Below are 26,258 nucleotides of genomic sequence, written 5' to 3'. Positions count from 1 at the left end.
TTAACTTTTTTAAATAGTAAATATTTATACTCTAAACTGATTCTTCTGATAATTTTAAGATAACTCTCACAGCCACACGATTTGATTCGTATTTTCTCCTCAATTTAATGCGGCATTTGGATTGATTGTCCGACGTTGAATTCTGCTCACTCAACATCCATATCACCTTTAATCAATATAATATGAGAATTAAATAGTCACTCACAATCAGTCAATCAGGTAGTTTAATAGTAAATATATGGTGAAAATGTGGACCATTATTCTTTTTCCTCACAATTCTAGCATTATTGTAACGACATACCTATATTTCATTTTAATAAATACTTCCTTATCAATATTAATATCAAACATTTTATGCAGCGTGTTCTCTTGTCTTTAAGATATGCTTAAAATGAATCAGATCTTTCACAAAATGAGAAGAAGATAAATACGTGTTTTGTTCCCGAGAAATGATAAAATTACACCGTTTTTAATAATATTCACTCTCTTACCCAGTGAGAAATGATTCGTTTCGACGTCGAATCGGCATCGACACCGTCGAATTGACGTCGACTCGACATCATTTCGACGTCGATCGACATTTCTCACTGGGTACGCATCTCGATTACAATTATTTCGCCATAACTATACCAATTTATAAACGCTAATTAGAAGTGATCAGATTTGGAAGCGCGAATTTATTCTCCAAGTTGAAGAGAGGCGCATGTATTTTCTCGCGGATGCACCGGATATCACACAAGTTCCTTCGAAAGTCTAAGCAAGAGCTTGGTGCACCTCGAATGAGATCTCTTCAAATGGCGTGAGTCTTATAGAAGTGTCCAGTTGATTCTTACGATAAGATTTAAGTGATTAAGCATTCCTCGACCACACATACAATTGTAAACGGCTGTACGTAATGTAAAATAATAAAAGCAGAAAAAACAGAGAGAGAGAGAGCGAGAGAGAGAGAAAGAGAGAATGTATCTATATGTATACATAAAAAAATATATATGCGACGTTGTAACGCGATGCGTGCGATGTAAATTTATTATAAATAAATTATTATAAAGCAGTGAAGAGAACGTTTCTCGAAAATATCTATAAGTGTTATTAAGAAAAGTTCTATCTCAATTATTATATTTATCGCTGAAGTCTTTGTGCAGAAATTAATTGAGCACGTGCATGAAATGATTAAAATTTTTAAGTGCAAAATATTGACGTTCAGAAATTGGAAATTAGAAACACGAGGAAACATTCGAGAAGAAATAATGACCCTAATAACGAATTATTAATTCATAATGACTGAACTTTTAATAATTAATTAATTATCTTTATCATAGATAAAGTGAGGTTTAATATTATAATGCATAAAATAATTGTTTGATTTTTCTGTCCCCCTGCCGCTTTCATTCCTTTTACAAAATATCTCTTTCGTTCCTTTTATAAAATTATATCTACAAAATGGTATTAAACTAAAAATTCTATTATAGCAATACACACTTACGTTGAATTTTGAAGATTAATTATTTTAACTTCTAACAGACGGTCCAGTATTTTAAAATTACTTAAAAATTAACTTCTTATTGCTATTCGCTCAAGATAGAGGACACCAGTAAAGCCAAGAGGTATATAAATATGTGTACGTGGAATGTTTATTATACGTGTATGCACAAGTGTCGTATATACATTACATATATTACGCGTAACGTCGTTCTTCTGCACGATACATAAATACAAGGTTTAAATACACTATCAATAGAAATGGGTCGATCAGCTAACAAACGCTCTTTATTGGCTTCAGTACGTTTTCAGAGAACTGTCCTACTATGTTGCCTCTCGGATGGTAACATGCTACCACGACACACGTACCATCCCGTTTGGCCATAGCAATACCCATTTCAGTCGTGCTTTTCCAAACAATTTGCGTAAAGTGGCCTGTAAGAGAAATAAAAATATTGCAAGGATATTTCATTTATAACTTTGTCACAATTTTCAGTATTTTATTTCTTGGTATTAAATTGTTAAATAAGTTTGTCTGTACTGTTAAGTAGGTTAATATGTAATTGCAACACGTATTATAAATTTTCTTATAGCGGATAAATATGAAATTGAATCAATCAATTATTTTTTAATTAATTTTTTATACATTTTGCACAATTTCTATTATATTACATTTGTATCCATTTTCCTATTGAATTATTAAATTTGAGATATCTAAGCATATGGAAGTAATATACATATACGTACGATACATACATGTGTTGAGAACTTTCGGTTCAATGCCAAATTTATGTTCTTTTTTCTCGAAATACCACTTTGATATGACTTCACGTGCAGAAACGATCAGTTTAGGATCGGAGCACTGCATCGAATAAATATTTTCGCCGTATGGAGACGACGATTGAGGTATCAGTTTATTTGTGTTTAGCAATGTGTTTGCCCAGGCCTGCGGATAAATGAACATACATAACGCATCTGATTTGTATGCTATTTTCTATCATTTTTCTTCAGCTGCATTAAAAATACATTGCAGTAAAATATGCAGATGAAATTATAAAATTATAATATGTTGCGAAAAATTACCTTGGCCGCGGCTGTCAAATCTGGATTTAATCTTAAATCTGGTACACGATGTCTCCTTCGATATTCATTATGAACCAGTAATGCTTCCTGCTGCCACGTTTGCTCGTCTATGTAGTGTTGCTTCAGATCGGTGAAATTAATCCGTTTTGCAGGGCCAGCATCCGCGGGTGGGAGAACATTCTCTGTGAAACTGCCTAAGAAATTCCCGGCGGGATTGTAATTACAAACAACATAGACCTCGCCATTTCGATTCCTAGCCATTCCCACTCCTAACTCAGTACTGTCCCTCCAGATCACTTGTGTAAAGTGACCAGTCTTCAGTGTTGTAGGCTCCTTTCCATATTGATGCTGAGACTCTTCAGCATACCTACAACAGGTAAAAATTCCCTTGTATTATATTTACATATAAATTATACAATTATCTTATAATTAATAAAAATTCATCTACGATGCACATTTTTTTCAGAATTTTAATTTATTAACTTTTAATACAAACAAAAAGTAGTTGACTACACCAGACAATTCAATAATGAAGAAAATCTAATTAAATGCTTAAAATGATAATTTAAAAATCGATACATTTTTATTTTCGTTCGATTTTGTATGTATAAATAAAGAGAGAGCAACATTTTTCTTCCATCATTATGCCAATTAATTTAAATATAATTTCAGTGTTATAATGTGGCCACCATAACATAATGTTTAATGTATTAACGATAAAAATCCACGATAATCTCACCATTCGTTCACTGGTTCCTCGCCTCCGACAATAGTCTTTGGATTGGAGCTCCACATGCAATAGAGATTCTCTCCATAATCAATGTTCGCCCTGTGTTCTAATCTACCCCTAGCTGCCAATATATTAGCCCAGTCTTGACTTGTCTTGCACAGCTGAAAATCAACACCGACGCCGTTATTGATCGTTTTCAGTTAAAGTTGTCAGCAAAGACTCCTCCACGTTTCCGAGAACGAGGCAAGCGTAAAAAATCAAGTTTCCTCGATTCTCGGAAGTTGTTCAGCGAGGGTTGCGACTTTATTACATTATTTTATTGCAAAGGAAAAATCGAGACAGTAACCTGCTTGCTGAGTCGTAACGGAGGTACTCCATGCCGCGATCGGTAGAAATTATGCGTGTCGAGGCAGACGTTAATAAATTCCTTTGGGGGCCCCGATCTGCGCACAGACGGTTTACGCGTGTCAATCTTTGTTATCTACAACATATAGAGAGAGAGAGATTCGTATAACGGATTAACATCAAACAACGAATTCACAGATTTGTTAGTAAAATCTACGAGTATACCCGAAGATTAGAAATTACATTATAACAAAACTGCAACTTGCACTTTTCGAACGTCACCATTGAAGGTTCTAGATTTAATTTATTTATATCGTTTACAATCTGACATTTTGCAAATAACAAATCGACTCATTTTTTAAATTATAAAACATATATCGATATGCAGCAATGATATTGTATTGTGTACCTCCAAGATTTTGAGGACTTAAAAAAAATACACACGTTGTCGTTTAATTGCGAATTGGGCACAATGCCAATGAAGCAAATACATATAGTAATATAACGATATGAGTTGTAAAAGCCAGGCTGTCCTTAATAACTTAAATGCGGAACCAGCTATAGAAAGAAACTAACCGGCAAGAACGATTTCCCATCGTCCTATAGGAACACGATCATCTGCTACACAATTAGGATGCTCGTAGATAAACTACTCGCATTTCCGTTTGCGTGACCGCTCGTTAAATTTCTCTTACTCGCTAAGAAAATTTGCCGAGTGTAATAAATGACTAAGGTGTAATGAAGAAATAACGCAACTTTTTTTTAAATATAACTCCGATGATTAAATTAGAGATCGCAATCCGAAATAGCGATAATTATCGTGGTACTCCGGGCTGACGATAGCTTCAGAGCTTCGCGACAATCATCTGTTTAATTGCCTATAATTTGCACGATGTAGGCGGTGACTGAATAAATTGGAGCGAAACAGTAAGCAATATTGGACGATTAAATAACGTTTGCCAAATAATCGTTGGAAAATTCTAGAAAAATAAACAATATTTAGAAATACAGCATTTGTAGAAGAAACGAAAAGAGGAGAAATTAAAATTCAAACAAGTTCCTCCAATTACTAGTTATTAGTGCCAGATAGTCGGCTGAAAACTTAGCGGTTATTGAGCTCGGTATTTGATGAATATACATCGGTTCGCGCTACAAATCGCCTTGCCGTTTTGTAAGCGAGGCCATTAGCGTAAGTGCAAAAACGTCCCGCGCGTATGAAGAACAAGTCCAGCGAATGAGAACGCGACGACACGCGCGCGTGGAAAATGGAGCGGAAAAATCGGTTCCGCAAACGCGCCAAGTGCAACTGGAACCTTTGACAGATCAGTCATCGCGTGCGTCGGACGGTCGTATCTCAATGATCCACCGGTCACCCAGACAGTGCAGGTAAACGGTGACTCTCGAAAAAGGAACGATCCTGAATCATCGCGAGGTGGCAATGCACCTTTCCGCAAAGCGAAACGCATGACGTTTAGGCTCCTTTCACACTGCACGCAAAGTCACGTGTAGCGAAGCCAGTCGTCGAAGAGTTACGCTTTCCAACCGGCTAATTTGCCAAGTAGGTTGAAACCAAAAGACCCCTAACATAAAGGGATTACGGTAGATCGATTGTAACGAAAAATTAGCTACCGAAGAAATCGTCACTAGGCAAATCAACATTTTTGCTACTCGTTCATATTCTCACTTGCAATATAAATATGTCGATATTTTTTTTTACTTATCTAGTCTAGTTTATCTGGTATAATTATACCAAAAAGTATCAAGAATCAGATAGGAATAACTATTGACTGTATAGATAACTTCTTATCTTCACGAGAAAAAAATGTATTACGATGTAAATCTAAGCTCTTACAAAATATAACACTTCAAACGCGTCTGGATACAATTTATCATGTAGTAGCATGATATAATTGCTTGTTACGTTGCATTGCAATATTGTTAGCACGATCAGTAGTTTGCATCGTAATACTATCTTTCCTTTAATTATATGCGCGACGTAAGCATTTGCGTCATACACGTGAAGATATATTTCTGCTGAGAAAACCTCTATCGCCTTAACGTTCAAACCATCTACAAATATTATCGCTTTTCGATCTTTCAGACCTTAATTTTTCGCTTCCTGCAAGAGTTCGGAAATTTAGGTAATAAAAATTTAAGATGAAAAAGGAATGTTTACATTTTAGAATTTCAAAATCGTGGGACTTAGATTTCCTCGTCTCTTGAAGTTATTACGATTTTAGAACTCTGCGTGTACATACCGAACGTTTACCTTGAATTCTCGACTAACTTTAGATTTTCGTTTGTGTTTTAGCTCTTCGGAATATCAGTGGCCAGTACTGCAATAAATGCCGATACCTGTGAGGACGAATATCTCGCAGAATCGGGAGATGCCGACGAGGATCTAGCGCTGCTACAGGACATGCCATCGCTTCCTAGACTGCCATGGAAACTGCCATGCAAGGAATTCGACAACGGGCCCGGTGATGCTGGCGATGCCGTCAACGGAGACTTCGATCTTACCGAGTCTGTCCTCGACCTGAAAGTAGATCGATTACATGGTGCACGAAGAAATACACAGCACTCCTTTTTGCTCCAGACAGCATAGTGACGCATGAACACTGAATGCTTTAAATAAGCAGATCGAATTTATTGAAATTTTTTTTGCACTAGAAGCGATTTCATACGAGCGAATGTAGATCAAATTTTCCTCGAATTGAATGTGCTTTAAGAATTCCTTTACAATTTCTTGTTAGTTGTTTAATGTAGCGTAGAAGTTACAAAGGAAATCATTAAAATTATTTTAACAGTACTGATTAATAAATAATTAGTTTGATAGAAGTAAAACTTTTAAAGCACACGTATATACAACAACATTTGAAATACATAAAATAGTTACATACAGAGATTTGTAATTATTAGTTTAATAGTATGAAAAATAAATACAACTAAAGTATTTTTTAAATTAATTGAAAATAGTTACAAATACTAAAAAATATTGCGCGAGAGAATACGAACTCTAATACACATATAAGAAGAAATATTATTATAACCTCATTATTTTAATGTCCAAAGGGAAGGTAAAGTAATCATAAGACATTCTTAAAAAGTTGGAAAATTCTCACTAAAATTGTGATATTTAAAAATATAACGTAATTAAAAGAAGTAGTAATAGTATTTGTTAAAATTTGTAGAGTTTTTCTTATAACAGGCCTAGTAAGCCGAGTCAAAGACCACTTAAAATTAAATAATAAAATTAATTAAATTAACATATACTGTAAAAAGTCTAAATAAGAAATGAAGAAAGAATTTAAGTACTTAAGCTTCCAACTACTTCACTTTTAAATATATCGTAATCGATGATTTGCATCTTTTTCATCTGATCCTGTGAACCAGTGACAAGTGATGGCATTGATGTTAAATGTGATTTAAGCTCCATGAGTTGGACATATTAAAAAAGAATGTATAAATAATTCAAATATTTTTACAACAAAAGAATAAATCGTATTTTAAACATTAGGTGCCTTATTTTAAATCGTCAAGTTTTATTTTATTACATTATAGCTCGTTTAAGAAATACCGTTACTCTTCTTCGATAGGTGTGAAAAAACACGAATTATGAAACAAACGTTATCTTATTTCAAATAGCATACTGTAATATTACGATCATAATTTTCTTTTAGGTTGACATAAATTACTTGCGTTAATTCTTGTAAAGCATAATACTTGTAAGGTACATCACAAACACGCAGTTCTTTATATCTCGATGAAATGAGAGCAAGCAGGAAAGCCCATGAAATTACGATGTGCAACGATCTTAATTGTACAGATCATACAGACGATCGTTATGGTATGTGCAATGAATCGAAGCGATCGTGAAGGTATCTAAGAGCACTGTGTAATTACAACGGTGTTACTAATCTAGTTCTCTAAAATGTTTCAAGACAGGCTGAATACTGTTTGCCCGTATAAACAATCTAAAACGTAGATATCCAGTCATTATACGCTTATAATGCAAATCCACGATCGTTCCATGCAAAATTGCGCATTGACTAATGAACAGCAATTTTGCCGGACTGTATAGTTAACTTCGCATTAGGATGCAAACGGATGTACCGCAGAAAACGGCCGTTGTGAATTATGTTGCATAATTTTGTCATGGATAAATCTCGATTTAAAGACAGGTACGTTTTCAGAAGCTCGATATTCTTCGACTAATTTGAGAGCTCGTTTATTTATCATTGTGTTTATGTAAAGTAGGCATGTTCTGAAGAGAAAGTTCCGGGAATATTTAACGTGCGTTTAACGGGTTTCAAGTAATTCGTAATCTGACATCTGTTTATTGAAGGAACGAAGCAGAGCACCAAATGGCGCAAGAACATATTTAGAACAGAAACTGCTTGAAATATGAATCTTAAAAAAGTTTTTAGTGCGTCTGGCTCACACGCGAAAAGATTTAATTAGATATAAATTGTAACTGAATAGCTGTGCGCGTTTGTGCAACACAAATCGTAATGAGAGAATATCCACTTGTAATTATATATTGTAAAAAATTAACCAACATTAATTTAACAGTTTTTTCTTTCATTCACGTAAATCAAATTTAAACGCAAAAACCTTGAATCAAGCGGTTGAACAATAAGTTTCATTAAAAATTGATATAATTTCGGTATTCAGCCGAAAGATGTTACATCAGAAAGCCAAGGGAGAGCTGAAAATTCCAGGGTCTTTACTGGACCCCGTTAAAGGTCACGCGATCCAGCGATTTCATCGTGCTCATCTACGTATATCGTCACATACGCCTTTACGAGCACGGCTCGTACTTCCTCCTTCCTACGAGCCTCCGCGTCGCGTCCACGGCCATGGTCGCGGCAAAGGAAATGTTGTCGTTTCCTTTGTTATTTCGCGCTCAGAGGGAGGAGAGGAGTCTCCAAGATGCCATAAGGGCTTGGCCACAATAAAATACAGCATATTTTATGATAAAATGTCAATGAATGGGTTAATAAGAATAATGTTCTGTTATATATTTATACCCTTGCAATATAATTTACAAAAATTTAGCAATGTTCAATCGGTTGCTGAAGTTAAGGCATGCGGTATTTTATTGCATATTTCTTCCATCTCATTTTTATATCTTATAGCATTGTGTCTACTGATTCAAACGAGCTGCATCGAAAGTTTTTCCCGACCACGCCGCTTGCGTGGGCGGAATCGCATATAGGCACATCAAGCAACGATTCCTCTTCGATAAGAATTTAATACGAACCTCGCAGCGATTAATCTTTACTTAAACGAACCAAGTGAATTTTTTCTCGCGAACTTGATGGCATACAATGGCACCATATAATTTTAAACATATTTAAACAAAACTGCCGGGAGTGCAATTTGTAAACTCTAAGATAAAGTTATATTTTCCCTCGAAAAAATTGCATATTACAATTAAAAGTATAGATACTTTAGTTATAAATTAAAATAAATAATATCCATTCTTCCTGCGCAACTTTGTTGCGTGATTGCAACAGAATATTCATATTTTTAATTTGTCTCGGAATGAAATTTACTTAGGATAATTGTTACCAGGTTGTACCAAATTTACAAATTACAAACGATACCGTGTTATCGTTTCATCAAAAACTACTATTACTAGATAAGAGAAGTATCAATGATGATAATAATTTAAAGAGAAACGCATATACACCTTTTGCAGCCTCCAAGAGATTCTCATACTTTCAATTTAGCAACGGTATATAAATCTCATTCCTGGCAAGCAAACGTTATCATCCTGTTACGCTATCGTGAAAGCCGGCAATTTACAAGTATCGTTATAAAATTGCCATCTTCTTGCGACTCGTTTGAATGTAAGCACGCGAACTTTCAGCTGTCGCTCTGCTTTCTACGTGCCACCTACGCTAGTGAATTAGGACCACTTACCGATCCTAGTGAAGTTTCAGAAAACACCTAACAATAAGCGGTAACACCGGCAAAATGTAATCGGTGCCGTTTGCGGCAAGTCCGCCTTTCATACGCTTACTCTCGCTTCACTGGAATCGGAATTTGGTTAAATTGCAAGTTTGTGCCGCATAGGCAATTATACCTGTCGGGCGACACTTGATCGACAAAGCCGACCACCTTCTTTTTCGTTCCGTGCACGTTGAGCGATGGCATACTACAAGAGCAACGACTTACACTAGAGAAATTGCGTTAAATTGCGTTCATTTCTCACGTAAAGTGTCAGAAATTAGGTCACTCAAAAATTAGCAAAGTAAGAATTTCATCAATTTCAAAGAGCTCAATGCTCGTATAATGACTAAAGTACGGAAAGTGTAAGGCAATAGTAGAGTTATTTGTTAAATATTATACATCATTGACTGTTCTTTGAATCGTAAATTTTAACTTACAAGTATAAAAGTATTAAAATAGAAGTATTTCAAAATTAAAGAAATTTGACAAATTCAAAAAAGCAACTAGTTATCTTTTTCTCTCGTTTAACTTCATACATTATTATTTTATTAACATCTATTTTTAAATGTACTCAGTGTAACATTAAAGAATAATATGAAATTAAAAAAATATAATTGGTATTATAATTAAATTCTTATTAAAGAAAATGTCGATGCCAAATTGATTAAAGAGTCAATTCATCATAGCGATTCTTCTGTAACATTTTGTACATAAACATTGTATTCTTAAAAGTACAGATTTCTCTGGTGAGGTACATTATGTAATATCCTAGAGTCTATTGAAAATCAAAGTTGTCTCGATTCCCAACATTACTCGCGAGAGAGCGCTGAGAGAAATTAATTTGCTCCGCGAGAATGTAGAAAACCTGCTAAATGCCGTACGACATTTTACAGATTCTTCACACGTAGACTTCAAGATTAACCGAAACGAAAGAACAAGTATCGCTCTTCCGCGTTTAGGATAATTGAAAACTTGCGGTCTGCGGTTTCTCTCGGAATATCTATCTGTATGTAAAATACAGAGGTGTAGCCGCAAGTTTACTGTGCTATATTAATAAATTGAATTTTTCTCGAGATTCGACAAAGTTATCGTTTGTCATTAGTTTAAGGTTTAATATTAGAATTTTTTTTTACCTATTAATTGCAAATCAAACTCGTAGAGATAGAAACAGACAGTAAACTTGGAACACCCTATACACATATATATGTATATGTATATAACAACGAAGAGAAAGGAACTGAAACGCGAGACAGCTGATTTTACGACAGGTAAAGTTTGGTCTACTTCGAACCATGTAACAGTTTCCGGTACACGTTTGTATAAGAAAGAAATGCACTTCCAATCACGTACAACAAAGGAACATTTCGCTAACACGCAGGACTTAATAGTATTGTAGTAAGTAGACTATAATATATCGATTTACCGTAAATACTACACATGCATCTATTTCGGTGCTTCTTCAAATTGTGTCTCTATTTTCTTCTAATAAAATTTAAATCAATTCTAAGGTAAAATTAAGCAATATAATAAAATTTTACGTTTACTATTTGCAAGACAATATCTAGGATATTATATGTCAATTTTATATCTATTACAAATATAATTTTATAATAATTAATTTATATCTACTGCATATATAATTTTATAATAAATTATGTTTATATTAAAATTATATCTCGTATATAATGCATTAGAAATATTTTTATATCATATATATTTATATACTTTGTGCGCATAATATGATTTGGAAAGCACCAATTTCTCTTACAAATTTTATTTTTACTCATCTCTACTTTCATGTTCTCGATTAAAAAGAGAAACAATTACGTAAAAATTATAATACAACTTATCGTCATTGTATTGTTGCATTATAGAATAAGTTCAAGACCTTTTATCAATTTATGTCGATCATAAACGTGTCACAGATAGTCATAACTAATCAATGTAGTAGAAGAAGTATATTATTTTAGTATATCTGTAATACTCAACGGTAATAATTGGAAAACTGTCAAACCTGCTAGACTTTGGTGTAACGATATCCCTCGTTTCGGAAGTATATTTCCTTTCCGCTCGACCCCCATTAAAGAGTTCGACGGTTTCCCTGGTAACAGTTTCCAGAAGAGGCTCACCACCTCGTCTTCCTTTACTAAAGGTCCTTTGATCCGTTTTACGCACCATAACCACCCTTGACAAGGGTTGATTAAATTCATGTCCATGCATGGTAGGAGGGATCATAGCCAGCGATTGCGAAAGAGGACCTCCGATTCGCGGAGACCTGTAACATAAATGATTATAATAATTAATAGCACATTAATGCACTTGATGCAATATACTTAAAAATATGCACAATAACTTAAACATTGCCGTACTGAATAAATGGTATATAAATCGTACAATTATAAATTTTTTATTAATTGAAACTGTTTGCAAAAAAGACATCTACTGAAAGTATTGGCTAGGTTTTAATAATTTCACCTATTTCGTTAATAATTATTATATACAAATAATATATCATTAGTCCTTTTCGCATATCTTTGATATCAGTGGATAAAAATGTATAAAACGTACATAAAAATAGATTACAAAATTATGATATTATAACATTCAATTATATGTGCGCAGATATACATGAGATTTATATTAAGTATGTCTATTTTGTTACTATTCGAACTGCTATTTTTATTTCTCCACTGTTATTTTCTCCGAATGCCATGATACCTCGCTTATTTCAACGTACGATTGCATACTGTATATTTTTCAATGTACAAGTGCACCATCAACTGCAAAACAGCATGCATTAAATAATTCACTTAAGCAAAAGGACCGATACATCGTCACTATATCGTTTCCTTTTCATGATCAATGATCACAACATGTTGCAAACCGGTTTCTTAGCGATACACGCAATTAACGTCAATTGCCGGTGACTTTAATTAATAATCGCCTTCTCTTCGAACGCTTCTGGACTTTCTTATGTGTGTAAATTAGTATCTCGTTTCCTCGCTCGTTGACGCGTGTCGCAAACGAATGATACTTTTTATCCGCCGGCGACAGCGAGAATCGAGGCATATCGAGGATTTTAATCTTCCACAAAAACTCACGGTGACACTATTGTTGTTTCGAATAATAATGACATTTACATTCTCTCTTTTTATGTAGTTATTATATAATATGTGTTTGAAATCCGTTGCTTCGAAAGCTCATTTTATTCAATGTTCGTAGAAGTTAATAGGTAAACAATGTGCAAATTTGTCGAATAAAGATTTTTTCTACGCAACAAACTGATTCAAGGTATAATCTTAAATTATTAAAAATTAAGACATTTTACTGAATGAAATTTATAAAATTTATCTTAATTCAACTTTAACACGATTAAAACTTCAGAGCTGCTTATTAAATACTATTGAAAATTTTGAAAGAAATTATTGTAGCGGCATTCAATGAAAATTTTACTTGACGTAAAATGTTATGAAAATTTCTGAAAAAAAACGTTTCTAAAATTCTATTTCTAAAAATTTGGTAGACAATTCTGTTTCACCTTAATTCGATATAATGCAGCGCCATTGTCACACTTACAGAGTTGATGGATTTTGCGAAATATAACCTGGTCGAAGTGAGCACTGGCTGTAACTAGAACGGAATAACTAGTACGAAATTCCCTTTCGACGTAAATCGTCGTTCCCGTGCGAAACTATGAATTACTCGGACGATTACGCTGCAGTATGCACGCTGAGAGTAAGTACAACGCCTAAGGAAGATCCCTCTCATTATGTCTATAGCATTCCCTCGTTAACCCATCTTAACCCTTCGTAACATCGCGAATGAGTTTTCCTTATGAGAGATAATTGAACCGTTACTTTAATAAAAATGCTGTTTCACTTTCTTCTGTTCCGAACGTCTGAATATGTAGACGTTCGTAAAAATTCTAGTATTCTTATTTTACTCTCTCTCTCTCTCTCTCTCTCTCTCTCTCTCTCTCTCTCTCTCTCTCGTACGTGAGTTTTTTTTAAATTAAATAAAAACGCCGTTAAAAAGCACATTCCATTAACTTGTATTTCCTCGTAGCTGTTTTCTGCCGGGAGCATTTCGTTCCCAGACAGCATTGCTGAGAATCAACGAAGGAAGAAACTACGTCTGTGAAAGGAGTTATTTGTAAATTTTAACAAGAACTCACGGAATTCGACAGAGAAGTTGGACAAACGCTGGTTGAAGGGCAAAAGTCGGCGATACAATTTTTTCACTAAAAAGATGTAGGAAAATATTACAAGATTGGCTTCTAATACGAGATAGCATTATCTCTGAATAAGCATTATCTATTGGTTCCACCATGAATTTATTGCCCTTGGAGTGAAATCTGATTAGTGAAAAATTGATTGTCAGATCGTGTAATTATTGCAAAAAAAGATTTGTCATTGAATCTTGACGTTGCAAACCTGCTATCTCACATTAGAATCCTATCTCGTGATAGAGGACTTTCCTCTATACATTTTAAATTGTTATTGCAGGACACCGCGATGCAACTTGAATGTCTGTTTGGAAATGAAAATTAAAATATATGGAGGACTTTCCTCTATACATTTTAAATCATTACAGGACACCGCGATGCAACTTGAATGTCTGTTTGGAAATGAAAATTAAAAGCCTTTCTCTTTGTTACTGTATGTTTGATACCAGCGACAGACACAACTGTCAATCTGCTTATATCGTCGCTTCTTGTTAAAAGTATACATTCGCACCTCTCAATGAAGTTTCGAATGAAATAAAGAACTGAAAGCAACATGGCGCGTCTTCGTAAGAAAGTAAATATCTTCGAGAGGCAAATCACCGAACAATTCACTGAAGAACCATTTCTTCCAGTGTCTTTCTGAAATTGCTCGAGCTCTCTAATGTCACTAAAGAACGTGAAATGTCAATGTTAACGATAAAGTAATGTTTCAAACCAACTTATGCCCGAAATCCGCTTGCAGAACGCAACGTCCGTATTCATGGACCATTGTTAAGCTTTTTCCTGCGAAGAAAGTCCATGACTTCCGATGGATAACGGCTCGGTGAATTACGTTAATAAAAGCCCGGCGCGCACAATTAGACTTCTTGTCCGATGCACTTTCACGGCGATCACTCGCGCGGTCAATTCGGAGCGAGGCACTTTTCGCAGCTGCGAATCCGCGCGCGCGAATTCACAACTTCAACTATCGCGGTAGGAAAGATCTCATTTCTCAAAACTTGCGCCCGCGATCACAAGAATTACCCCCTGTAATTCCTCCTTATTTTTCTTCCGTTCGGAGAAGTAAAATAATATGTAACGTTTCCTCAGAAACTATAATAAATGCGCGCGTTTTACGAATACCTATTTTATTATCCCGTTAGATAAATTGCGAGATATATCACAGAATTATTTCGCTTCAGTTTTCCAACGAGGGAGAAGAAAAGGACCGCGACGGCGATGACTTACGGTGCAAATGAGCTCGATTCGCAGAAACGTCGTTTTTAACGAAATCTCCGGCGAGGCACCATGGTGTTCTCCCACGGTGCCGGGGCGCTCCAACTATACTCGGTACAAGCCGCACGACAGAACGAACAAAACTGGCACGTCGACCACGACGGCGAAACAGAGAGAGAGAGAGAGAGAGACGGCTCCTCTCCGGGAGAGGAAAGGTGGCCAATTAGCCGTTACTCGGCGCACATGCCTCGACCAACTATCCGACGCAGCTGCGGCGGTGCGCTGTATCGCGTCGATGCACCGCGCTGCACTGCTCGCGCGCTTCGTCGGAATCACGTTCATAAACGCGCACGGCTCTCCCGCGGGTCTCCCTCCGCGGACTTGCCGCTCGGCTACTCTTCGACGGAAATTATCGGCAGCAATTTGCAAAACAATCCTCGTTTGCTTCAGCCGCGAAAGAGATCAATTAACCGCCGCGAAAAAAAAGGAGCAGAAACGCCGTTTTAGAAAACGAATTTACTTTCGCGAAATTTCGAAACAGCACCCGTCCGTTCGCTAAACCCAGTCTGCGATGTATTATAAAAACATTGTGCAATTTAATTCGGAAAATAAGACTTTACAAGCACAGTTTCATTTCCATAATTTACGACCTGTAAAATATAGAACGTGATTTAGTTATGTGTGACGCAGATGTATGGCGAAGAAGAAAGGCCGCGAAATGGCACTAAAAAATGGCTCCGTGCATGATGCGTGTAAGTTTCTTCCGCTTTCGCGACAAAGCGTGCTACTGTGCACCTCGCGGAAAGCAGCAACATAATAATTCGAGAACGAAGACGTACGGCCAAGCGTGTACCGCTATTCCGGCTGACCGGAATCACTGCTCTGGAACAACACGGTATCGTCCTCTCGCTCAGTTCAAGAGTAGAAGCGCATTGATCTCGAGCGTTTAACGCTGTCGAGCAATTACTGCTCAATATCTAAATATTAATAAATAAGCGCCGAAGATTCCATAATCCCTGCAAATGGTACACGGAGAGAATTTTCTTTTAAAATTTACCCTAAAAATCATGTAATCGTGGGACATGGCATTTTGAAGAACTTTATGAGGGTTTTTTGAAATTTTACCATACATTTTACTAGTACAGTGTATGCTAAGTATAATTACTAGTAAAAAGTATGTAAAATTTCAAAAAACTCTCATAACGTTCTTCAAAACGTCATGTTGTCCCACGATTGCATGATTTTCAGAATAAATTTTGAGAGAAAGTTCTCTCCGTGTACTTATCTAATCAGATTTAATTTAATTAAGCCGAAATAAATTTCGCTAAATAAATTTTACGTAATTGCACAAACGGTATAAGCAAGATAATAATTTTGCGTTTTCTAAAGTGGTAAAATATGTGTTCGTTTATCTGGTTTCAGAATTCCTGAACAAATATATATGTATATTAATAACATTTATATAAAAAGTTATTTAACAGATATTGTGATGATGAAATAATTTGTGTAGCACCTGTGTTATAACTTTTCCATAGCTTTCTATTGTTATGGTTTCTAATTGATTCAATATTACATCATGTTGATTGAGAGATATAAAAAAAATGTTAAATATGTGAAGTTGAAAAGTTTCAATATTAAAATGATTTATATAAAAATTTATGATGTAACAAATTTTATATAACTCCCACTATTTTATCTCTAACTCTATGAGATCTAATTGTAAGATCTAATTGTAAGAACATTCAATAACTAAATTAATTTGCGTATAATAATTTATATTATTTAGTATAAGATTTTATTAGACGAGTTGGACTAGTTTTAAAGAATCAATTATATTTTAAATTACAAAACCGCTTTCTATTTTTCAAATATGTGCTCATTAATTAATGTCTTAAAATTGTTGAAATATTTTTAAATATCTTTCACTTGTTTTTTTTTCTAATTTAACGTTTTCTTTACCGTGATCTCTTGTTCTATCTTATGTTATTTTTAAGCGAGCACAAGACTTTCACGTATAAAAACTATAGCAGTGAAACAGACGCTATATTGTATTATTTCCCGTGACTCTCGTTATCTGAACGACTTATCGACGAATTTAATTTATAACTACGGCACGTGCCAGTGCGCGGCCACGCTCGCATAACAGGCGGAACACTCGAGCGTGCAGATTATCGGAGAGACCAGCTAACAAGAGGACAGCCTTACGAAACGCGTAAAAAGGACGAGCCATTTCCGGTCGAGGAAAGACTCCTGGTTCGCACGCTACTTTCATTTGTACTCAAAGAATAGCCATTTCTTCGTTGTCTGTCGCGCAAGAAGCTATTTGCGCCGATCCCAATAACAGCTCCTGTCGATCAATCCGTCGCGATCGTGCGATCGTCGTCGTCTAGGCTTATCTTCATTACATCATCGCGACCTTCGAAGCAACCTGTCAGTCTCCGGTGTACGTAGTTAATTTTCCAACCTTCAGAGCGTTCGATATTATCTTTGAATATTTTATTACGTAGATAATGAGAAAAACATTTAGAGCCCGAGGGTGTCAATATCTTGTAAAAAGAGACCTAACATCAATTGCCTCAGACGAAAGGAACAATCGTACATTGCGATACACATAATGCTGAGATATGTCTAGTAGACACGACAAATTCGTCCATTCACTCATATATCAGTGCCATATCAGTGCCGCATCAGTGCAGTGTCAGCGATGTTCGTGACATATCAGTGGCGATTAATCACACGTCTATCCGTACAGTTTGGATTCAGTGATTTTCAAGATAGCTTAAGTTTATAGATGACGAATTAGCGATGATTCTAAAATTTTTCGCTCATAATTTATTGTTTTATTAAATGATGCGTGCGTCATTCAATAAAAATTCCAAATTTACTGTATATTTGTCACTGAGAATGATCACTTTGTGTGATTGAAACGTCTGACGTAATAATTTATATTTCATTGTGTTAAATTTTATATATTTCACACGTCTTGCGTTGACTACTATTTTTGTGTTCGCTTTTTTATCTTGTAACTTTATTTGAAAAACGGCTCGAATACGGGACTATGCCGGACGTGCGTAAGCATTATAGGTATAACAAGAAAACAATATTTGTCATCACTGATACTGCCGGAACTGAACGGATATGTGTAAATGAACCTTAAAGCTCAATTTTTCGGCGTATTTTGACAAAAGAGAAGTGTATTTTTGTACCGCGATGTTTCACGGAAACTGTACAATAAATTGCTGTGCAAACGCCTCGTGTCCTCGTTCGCATTCAAGGGTTGATAAAGCAAACGTTGCATAATTCATCGGCAGCGCACACGAAACCGAGTATCGTTCAAGGTCGGGTCAGGTTGGCCGGCAACCATACGCGGCACTGTAATCTGCATCACAATGTCGTTGGTCGTCAGTAGAAATGCGGAACACGAACGAAATTGTATAATAACCGGCTCATTTTAGTGCCAGTGGCGGGTGATAAAAGGCGATTACGTAAAGTAGCGTCGCAAAACGTGAGGAAAAACCCGTCTGAACTTTTATAGCGCGACTTTTATCAACTGCTGAAGCCACGCGTAAAAGCGGCGGAACATTTGCGAAGCTACGCCGCGATTTCGCAAATCGCCCGACGAATCTCACTTAATTGCTTGGAAAGTAGATCGTTGTATCGATTTGGAAAAGTTTGTAATGACGCCACGTAATTTCGACATTCATTACAGCCCGAAATTCGCAACGATGAAACTTCCACACACGAAACTAGAGTCCTTTTCAATTATGGACTCTTGAACTCAAATCAATTTAACAAAACGTGTACATTTAACAAAAGAAAATATTTACTTCTTATCGTTAGCGTTCATTTAAGTATGTGTCAGACGCCAAAGGAGGAGGACCGATAAGCCACGATTTCGGCCCCCTCGGGATTTTATTGTATAATAAATTATCAGAAACAATATCTTAATACGTAAAACACTAAATTTATAATAAAACTTCAACATTAGCTTACATTCTTGCCTGTTGATTGTTGCACGAAATAATTTTCAGATTAAATGCTCCGATTAAATGCTCAAATAAAACCAATACGTAAAAAATATTATAACAGTATAAATAAAAGAATATTAGCGGATCACTAAATAAATTATATTTTAACTGTAAATTGGCATTGACGTATAATACAACCGATATATACACATATTGTATATTTTATCTTGTAGATTGTAGCAAATATAAATGTTTAATGCACAACAAAAATACGTTTTACACATTGATCGAAGCGTTGCGTGCAGAAGGATGACACGACCAACGGCACCACAGTCCGTTTCCGGTGCGATCATTACGGATACGTAGTAATTCGACCCACGAGGTCGTTATGACTCGGAAGGTGCCAGTCTCGCACTTGAAAAATCCGTGTGCGATCTCAGTGTCGCGGTAACGTAACGAAAATGCTCGTCCGAGACGTTATTACGCAATCGTCGATACACGGCCATCGGAGCGGCCTCGATGAGAGAAACACAGAATAATTATCTTAGTCGCTCTCACTACAGCGGAATTGCGATGCGAATTAATTTGTTATGAGTTGCTACCTTAGAAAGTTAATTAAAACCACTGCGAAAGTTAATTAAATTTTCAGCGTAAGGGCAAAGTAATCTCGAAGTCTTTAATTGAAACGCGCTGAGAACGATATAGAAAAGCTTTGCTGGATATAATGACTACAACACTAGTTAAACAACGCTCATAATTATTACATTAATTCAAACAAATTTTTGTCATTAATCCTTTCTCCGCTGTCGACTTAGTCTTCATTCAGTAATTTCATACATAAGTTTCAGACTTCTCTTTTTCATATAATAAAAACATATAACATTCCAGTAATTTCCACGTATCAAAAATATATACATCACACATGTGAGCTACTTATCTTGATGATGTAAATAAGTGATGTAAATTAAGTTCCAAGAATCCTCGAACCAATTAATATCAAACTTAATCAGGTTAGCATCGACTAACATCAAGCATCATGTGATAAATAAATATTTTATAATTAAATCTTTCCTATAATTTAATTAATTTTTTTAAGAATACGTACGCAATATTTAAAGAATAAAGAGTTTTAAACATAATGGAAGTTTTAAAGAAATATCAGACGTATCATAAATATATCTCTCTATGCGAATTCTTTCTTTTTAGAAAAGAAAAATAAACATGAACCTTCTTAAATTTTTTAAGAACAGTCGTATTGTAACTTTATTATAACAAACCAGGCTTTGTCTTCCGAAGTCAAAGAGAACCTATGTGTGTTCACAGACGTTAATACCATTTATAAGGATTACGTATGACAGGGATCCTTGAACTAAATAAGAAAAAGATTCCGATTCAATTCACTTGTTTTACTTGTCATCTGCAGTAAATGTTTGAATTTTAATTAGAAAAGATATGCCATTTAATTGTATTCCGTTTATTATAAACGCCAGGAGGACCGAATCAAGAATCTAAAACTTCTCCCACATATAAGTACGCAATCTTTGAGTTGAGAATAATCACACGACAAGATAGAAGTCTACGTTGTCATGAGTGTTTTACAATAGCACCTTTAGATAACGTTAGCAAAGCTCTTAGCACGAAGTTGCGAATGCGAACGTTTCATGAAGGAGCTGGATTTTCTGCATGATTTCGAACCTCGAGCTGCTTCGATTCTGCATTGAAATCTCGCTTTGATCTGACATTAGAAGAGACCATACAAATAGGCTTCTGACGCAATCAGGACCGCGCCATCAGTCAGACGTAATAGCCGATAATTAGTCGGTGGTTTGCGCAACAGTCATTGTCGACTAATATATTTCGACGAACGATTTGAAAAAGTATTCTGCGAACTTTCGATACACAAACGACAGTTTCGGAGCTATTAACATATAAGACTAAAGAGCCAAGCAATTACAACATTTTATCTTTTGTTCAACATCTTGACATGAAAGCTGTATCACTTATGTCTTATACTTAGATTCAGTACAAATAAAAAAATGTTCTCATTTAATAAGCAAATTTATAAAATAAATTCACATAACAAAAATTCCATGGAAATAAATTCTGCGAGTAAAATTCTTCCATATATATTAATATAATTTATATACCTAGCATATACAACATATTGTAAACGTACTGCATTCGTTTTCTTATCTGTAAAGTTTATCTTTAAAGTTGATAGGAGAGATATAAAGAAATGTATAGACCACAAATCAAGAAAATTTGATTTGATTTGATTCAATAACATTATTTAAACTAATGATAATTTATAGCAATCGTCAGGAGAATTATATCATTATTGATGCCAAAAATTATAGATGCTAACGGTAAAATTTACTAAGCAACTTTGCTACAAATAAATTTCATCGCGTCTAATATAGGGTGAATTGTTTGAGAGACAGAACATAAATATCTTTCTTCGATCGAAGCTGCGAGAAAATATAAAACTATTTAGATGATACTGAAGATTCTTTATCAGACATAATATTTTATATAAATTAAATAACTTTGTATGAAAATTTACGTATCTGATTTACGTATCCTAATTTTCTAAATTTAAATTCGCAGGTTTAAGATGATACGGTGAGACATGATTTAATGTAATTCAAAGAATAGAAATATTTTCTATTACAGGAAATATGAGTTTATTGGACTTGATAACTCTATGAATTATGATTTGACACAAAAGATAATATTTATATCATTCTTTGGAGCTTTCTAAAGGTTGTACTGTTTCTGAGTCACTGTATATAAACACATATAACGTCATCCGAGCTACGAGGACGTTCTAACGTCAATTAACACCTTATCATCTTAACATGTTATATGATCAAAGAACACCTGATCAATGTTTGAGTAAGATAAAACTTTTTAATTTTGCAGACTTGCAAAAATATGTAAAAAATTATTCAATAATTTTATTTCGGCTACACTTTGCAAAGACGAAAATGCATTTTTAACAAGTGTATATTAATTTGTAAAACACGATTTACAAATGCAATTATATGATTCTATTTGCAGCTCAAAGTACGAGTAAAAGTTGGCATTTAAGTTTCAACTACATTAATATCGCTAGTAAAGTAGTATAATTTAATTACTTTTAAAAGTTAATGTAACCTTTTTAAATTCTATAAGATACTATGCAATTGCAACAAGAAAAAGAAAGACCAATTAAAACTTAATATTCTATTCACTCAAGCAATAAATTAGCAAAATATTAGAATCTAATTATAGCTAATACTCTTGCAATTTATTATTTTATCAAATTATAGTCGTAGCAAAATATTATTGAAAATGTATAAATCTTTAAAGAGACAAGACCATTTAAAAACTGTCTAAATCACATTTTGAAAATTCTTTTGAATAAAAAGAGAGACAGAAACACGTATAATTTTTATATTTAAATTTATTATTTTACAATTTTTTAAACATATATAGCTATTTTTAAATAAACATTAATTTTATTGTTTATTTTATAAGAAACGTGATCACTAAGATATAAAAAAAAATAATTGCAATCAATCAGTAAAAACTATCTACAAAATAATACTGATATATTCAATAATATTCTGGTTTCTTATCGATTTACGTCCTGCTCTTTTGTAGTAGATAGGATTTATCGCTTCAGTTTACTTTGGCGATTGCTCCTTTTTCCGTACTATAACTCACAACAGACTTATCGCGATAATGCAAAGGTGTGGTACATATTACGATACGTCAATTCAGCGGATAACATCGCGCACACGCATGCACGTCCTTTAGAAACTATAACGTCCTTATCTATTTTCAACAGATACTACAGTAATAAAAGCGATACAAAATAGAAAGAGTACTCGACTTATAGCTTTCTAATTTTCAGAAAATATGTTCAGGAAATAAAATGTAAGAAATGCTTTATACTTTGCGTTTCTATCCAGAAAATATAGCGGGCATAATATTTGCCAATCTCAAGATCAAAACTTTACCAAATTCCATTAGCATCGAGTGTTGTTATCAGCGCGTACAGCTGTAAGTGCTCTTTAAAAGTCAATCAGTGGATTATCACTGAAAACAGCGATTGGCTTTTAGAGAGTGTAGACGACAACAATGACGCGTATTAATAGTGGTAAAACTTTGGATAAACGATTAAATCGATTATCCATTCGTGCCTATTCTCCTCGAGAGCTGTGAAGTCTTGCGTGCGTATCCATTAGTTCGCGTATTTCTATCAGCGAATCGGAAGATTAAGTCTCGGTTACTCTCGGGCAATAAGAGTAACATGTCGGCGATGAGCCACGAACGATGCGAGACACGCGGCGTAATAGCAACGAGTAAACGACACGCAGGATGAATACATAAGACCAGTGAGCTTAAGTTTCCCACGCCACACCTTTCGCTACGAGAGCTATTTCGAAATCTGATGTAATAATGCTCAATGATAATAAAAGTACACAACGCTCGATAACATCATTGTTCATCCATTGATTTCTCCGGCTGCGTTCGATCTTTACCAAGTAACAGGTTCCCACCGTGACATTCTCACAGCTCTTGCCTTCCGTTTCATCACCCACGCGGAATGAGAAAATAAATTTTAATCTAAAATATTGTCGAGTCTGTTAAAACTACTAATTTTTCGCGACCTTAATTTTAACGGTAGATTCTTTAACAAATTAGCCGATTGTTTTCAGAGACAGTTTCAAAGAGCTTGTAATAGTGACGTTTTAATATGCAGCCTAAGATATTCTTCATATTTAATTAACTAAAAATTAAATTAAACTTATGCCTAATGTAAAGGATATTTTGTTATATAAAATTTATATTCAAAATATCTTGTGTTTGTTACGTGTTAAGTTAAGTTAAGTTAAGTGTTACGTAGCTTGAAAACTATTTGACATTTGGCAAATAAACTCTCAGACTGGTCTAAAATTCTATTATAAGTGATTAGTGACACTTCCTGAGAAATATGACGGTCAAATTCAAAGCGTCTCACATAGAGCGATATTCCGAATACACTAATGCGGCAATCACGAAGCAATTATTCACATGTGCGACACGTGGTTACACATCCTTTCCTCTTTACGTAATTGCGGCATGTACCTTTTAACGTACAAGATACAACGCACTCATTGCCTGATTAATGGCACGTTGCACGGGACGTTAAATTGATGCGCGTACACGTCTCTCAGGAGATTGCAATTTGTGAAAATTAAATTTCGTGGTAATTTATTGAAATTTGCTCTTGTACACGTTTTTCATTGATTAATCGCCATAAAAAGAAAGAAACAGAAATATTTCATTAGCACTGACAAGTGTAACTTTTGTTTTATTGTGAATACGTAAATCCTTGTAACTTCTTACAAAGTACTTCAATTCTCGTCATGCAATATCTATCTTCAACTAATTGCATTCCCCTACAACAATTTATTATCACCACGAAATACCGCTATCCGATTTGGTGTTTATTCTTAAATCTCCATTGCCATTCTTCCCGCCTTCATGTTTATTTTTACATACATCACGTCTTCGGGTTCAATTGCATTATATAACGTTTCGTTAAAAAAAAAACATTCACATCATCGCGCGCGCGCACGCGTTAAACAAACGGCGGAAACCCGCCGTTACCGGTTACAATGAAATCCTCTTAAATCACTCCGAAGGTCTCGAAAGTAGGTGATCTAACACTTTGGAGTACATTACTCCAGCGTGAGACAACAGACGAGCTCGATGAAGTTTTAAATCAAGATTTAATCAAGCCGGGCTGCACAGACCGGCCCGCTAAAAATCGTGCAACGTTCAATTAACGAGGACCGGTCTTTCTTGCGGATCCCAGCTGTCGTCGATTTATATGCAATCATCGAACGGCTACGATCAGTGGGTGGTAAGACAGATTGTTATTGCAATTATATTATAAGTCATCTTCACGCAACGTCTCATCAATCTGTCATCAAGAACATCTCGCTGAAGTCTTCCGTAAACATGTGAGAGATTTGACATAATAAATTATCGTATTTCCAGAAAATTATCTTTCATTAGGAAGCCTTAAAGTGTGCACCAACGCGAGCGATAATATAGAAGGCTACGAAAAAAAATTTGAAAACTAATTAATTTAATGAACTTCGAAATCAGAGCGACGATAGAATATCCGGTAGACGCTGCTTAATCTTAATTCGCGAGCGTAATATCTTTTTAATCGTTGCAATATCCTTTTCAGGTCAATCGCAATGTACGTAGAGAGTGAAAAACTGCAAAGTCACATTGCAACCAAGTATGAAAAATAATCAATCATCAGACATGAGAGAAAATCGATAGCCCGCACAAAAGAGCAGCGTTAACTTGTCGAGCCACTCACTTTCTTCTCACAATACTTTTATTAATGTGACCATTTAATTATTACCTTAATTCGTTCACTGAATAGTATTATAATTTATGTTCCGCAGGCCAGTTTATATCAACCGCATTGTTTATATCGAGCGCTGTAATTATTTAATCCACGAGTAAAGGGCAAACGTTATCCCTCTTAGCGATCACAGACAGTTTCAATGCAACGTTATAAGCTGTTCGCATGCAATTTCCAGATGCACGAAGCTTTTTTATGTTCAGAAAGAGAGAGACAGAGAGAGAGAGAGATCCCTGGCAAAGGCCGGCGATCTTAATCCCTAAGAGAATTCAATGATTGAAACGCATTCGTGCACAAAGAAGTTTCTCTGGGTTTGGAATAATAACTATGCCCGTCAGTTATCTCGCAACTCGTCCGTCGGCGAATTCTCCTGGAAGGATGCGCGAAATCAGAAAGCGCACATCCTACGAACGCTTTGCTTCGTACTCCGACATATCCAGCACTAAAAGTGCACGTCTCTTATCTCGTGCGTTGACATTAAACGTGATATTTCGGTACCTAAAGCCCCCGGATAGCGTACATTCGGCGCTAAATTTATGACCGTTGTGGGACATGATTTTAGCCCGCGCTCTCGTCGTTCATTTACCACTAATTGTAAGTGCCGCGCGATCTCGTACAATATCGAATTTTGTCCGACATTGTGCACGTATACACGGTGAGTCTTTCCATATCCGACAAAATTTTTGAGAAGGTAGAACGGATCGAGATGAACGGAAAAGTCCTGTACCATTTTGCAATTTTCGTAATAGTTAACGATTAATTAATTATTAAAAATCGTTGTCTTAGGCCGGCCTACCGCCCAATTCGAGCGCGTGGCAAGATGTGACCGCCTGGCGATCG

At 35.2% G+C, this 26,258-nt stretch overlaps 1 protein-coding gene across 11 annotated transcripts in view; it reads right to left on the bottom strand.

The window, feature by feature from the left end:
* Positions 1-1,609: 1,609 nt before the first annotated feature.
* LOC105562243 (protein PRY1-like) overlaps positions 1,610-26,258 on the bottom strand; it is a 45,086-nt gene continuing 20,437 nt past the window's right edge. For 2 of the 11 annotated variants that reach the window (XM_012012910.1, XM_012012914.1), the window contains 8 exons: positions 11,610-11,870; positions 9,729-9,800; positions 5,993-6,173; positions 3,639-3,773; positions 3,302-3,453; positions 2,563-2,929; positions 2,227-2,425; positions 1,610-1,914 (listed from right to left, as the gene is read on the bottom strand). In XM_012012910.1, the coding sequence (XP_011868300.1) occupies positions 1,754-1,914; positions 2,227-2,425; positions 2,563-2,929; positions 3,302-3,453; positions 3,639-3,773; positions 5,993-6,173; positions 9,729-9,800; positions 11,610-11,870 (1,528 nt within the window). In that variant the 3' untranslated portion in view covers positions 1,610-1,753. Of the gene's footprint in view, positions 1,915-2,226; positions 2,426-2,562; positions 2,930-3,301; positions 3,454-3,638; positions 3,774-5,992; positions 6,174-9,728; positions 9,801-11,609; positions 11,871-13,133; positions 13,226-14,331; positions 14,391-14,539; positions 15,020-15,047; positions 15,355-26,258 lie in introns of those variants that run through there. The other 9 variants (XM_012012912.1, XM_012012920.1, XM_012012918.1 and 6 more) reach the window with 8 other exon arrangements.

This window comes from Vollenhovia emeryi, unplaced genomic scaffold (assembly GCF_000949405.1).
Source record: "Vollenhovia emeryi isolate VEMERY1.0 unplaced genomic scaffold, V.emery_V1.0 DF939192.1, whole genome shotgun sequence".
Lineage (NCBI taxonomy): Eukaryota > Metazoa > Arthropoda > Insecta > Hymenoptera > Formicidae > Vollenhovia > Vollenhovia emeryi.
The sequence above is the reverse complement of the archived record's forward strand: the minus strand, read 5'-3'. Positions and strand labels throughout refer to the sequence as shown.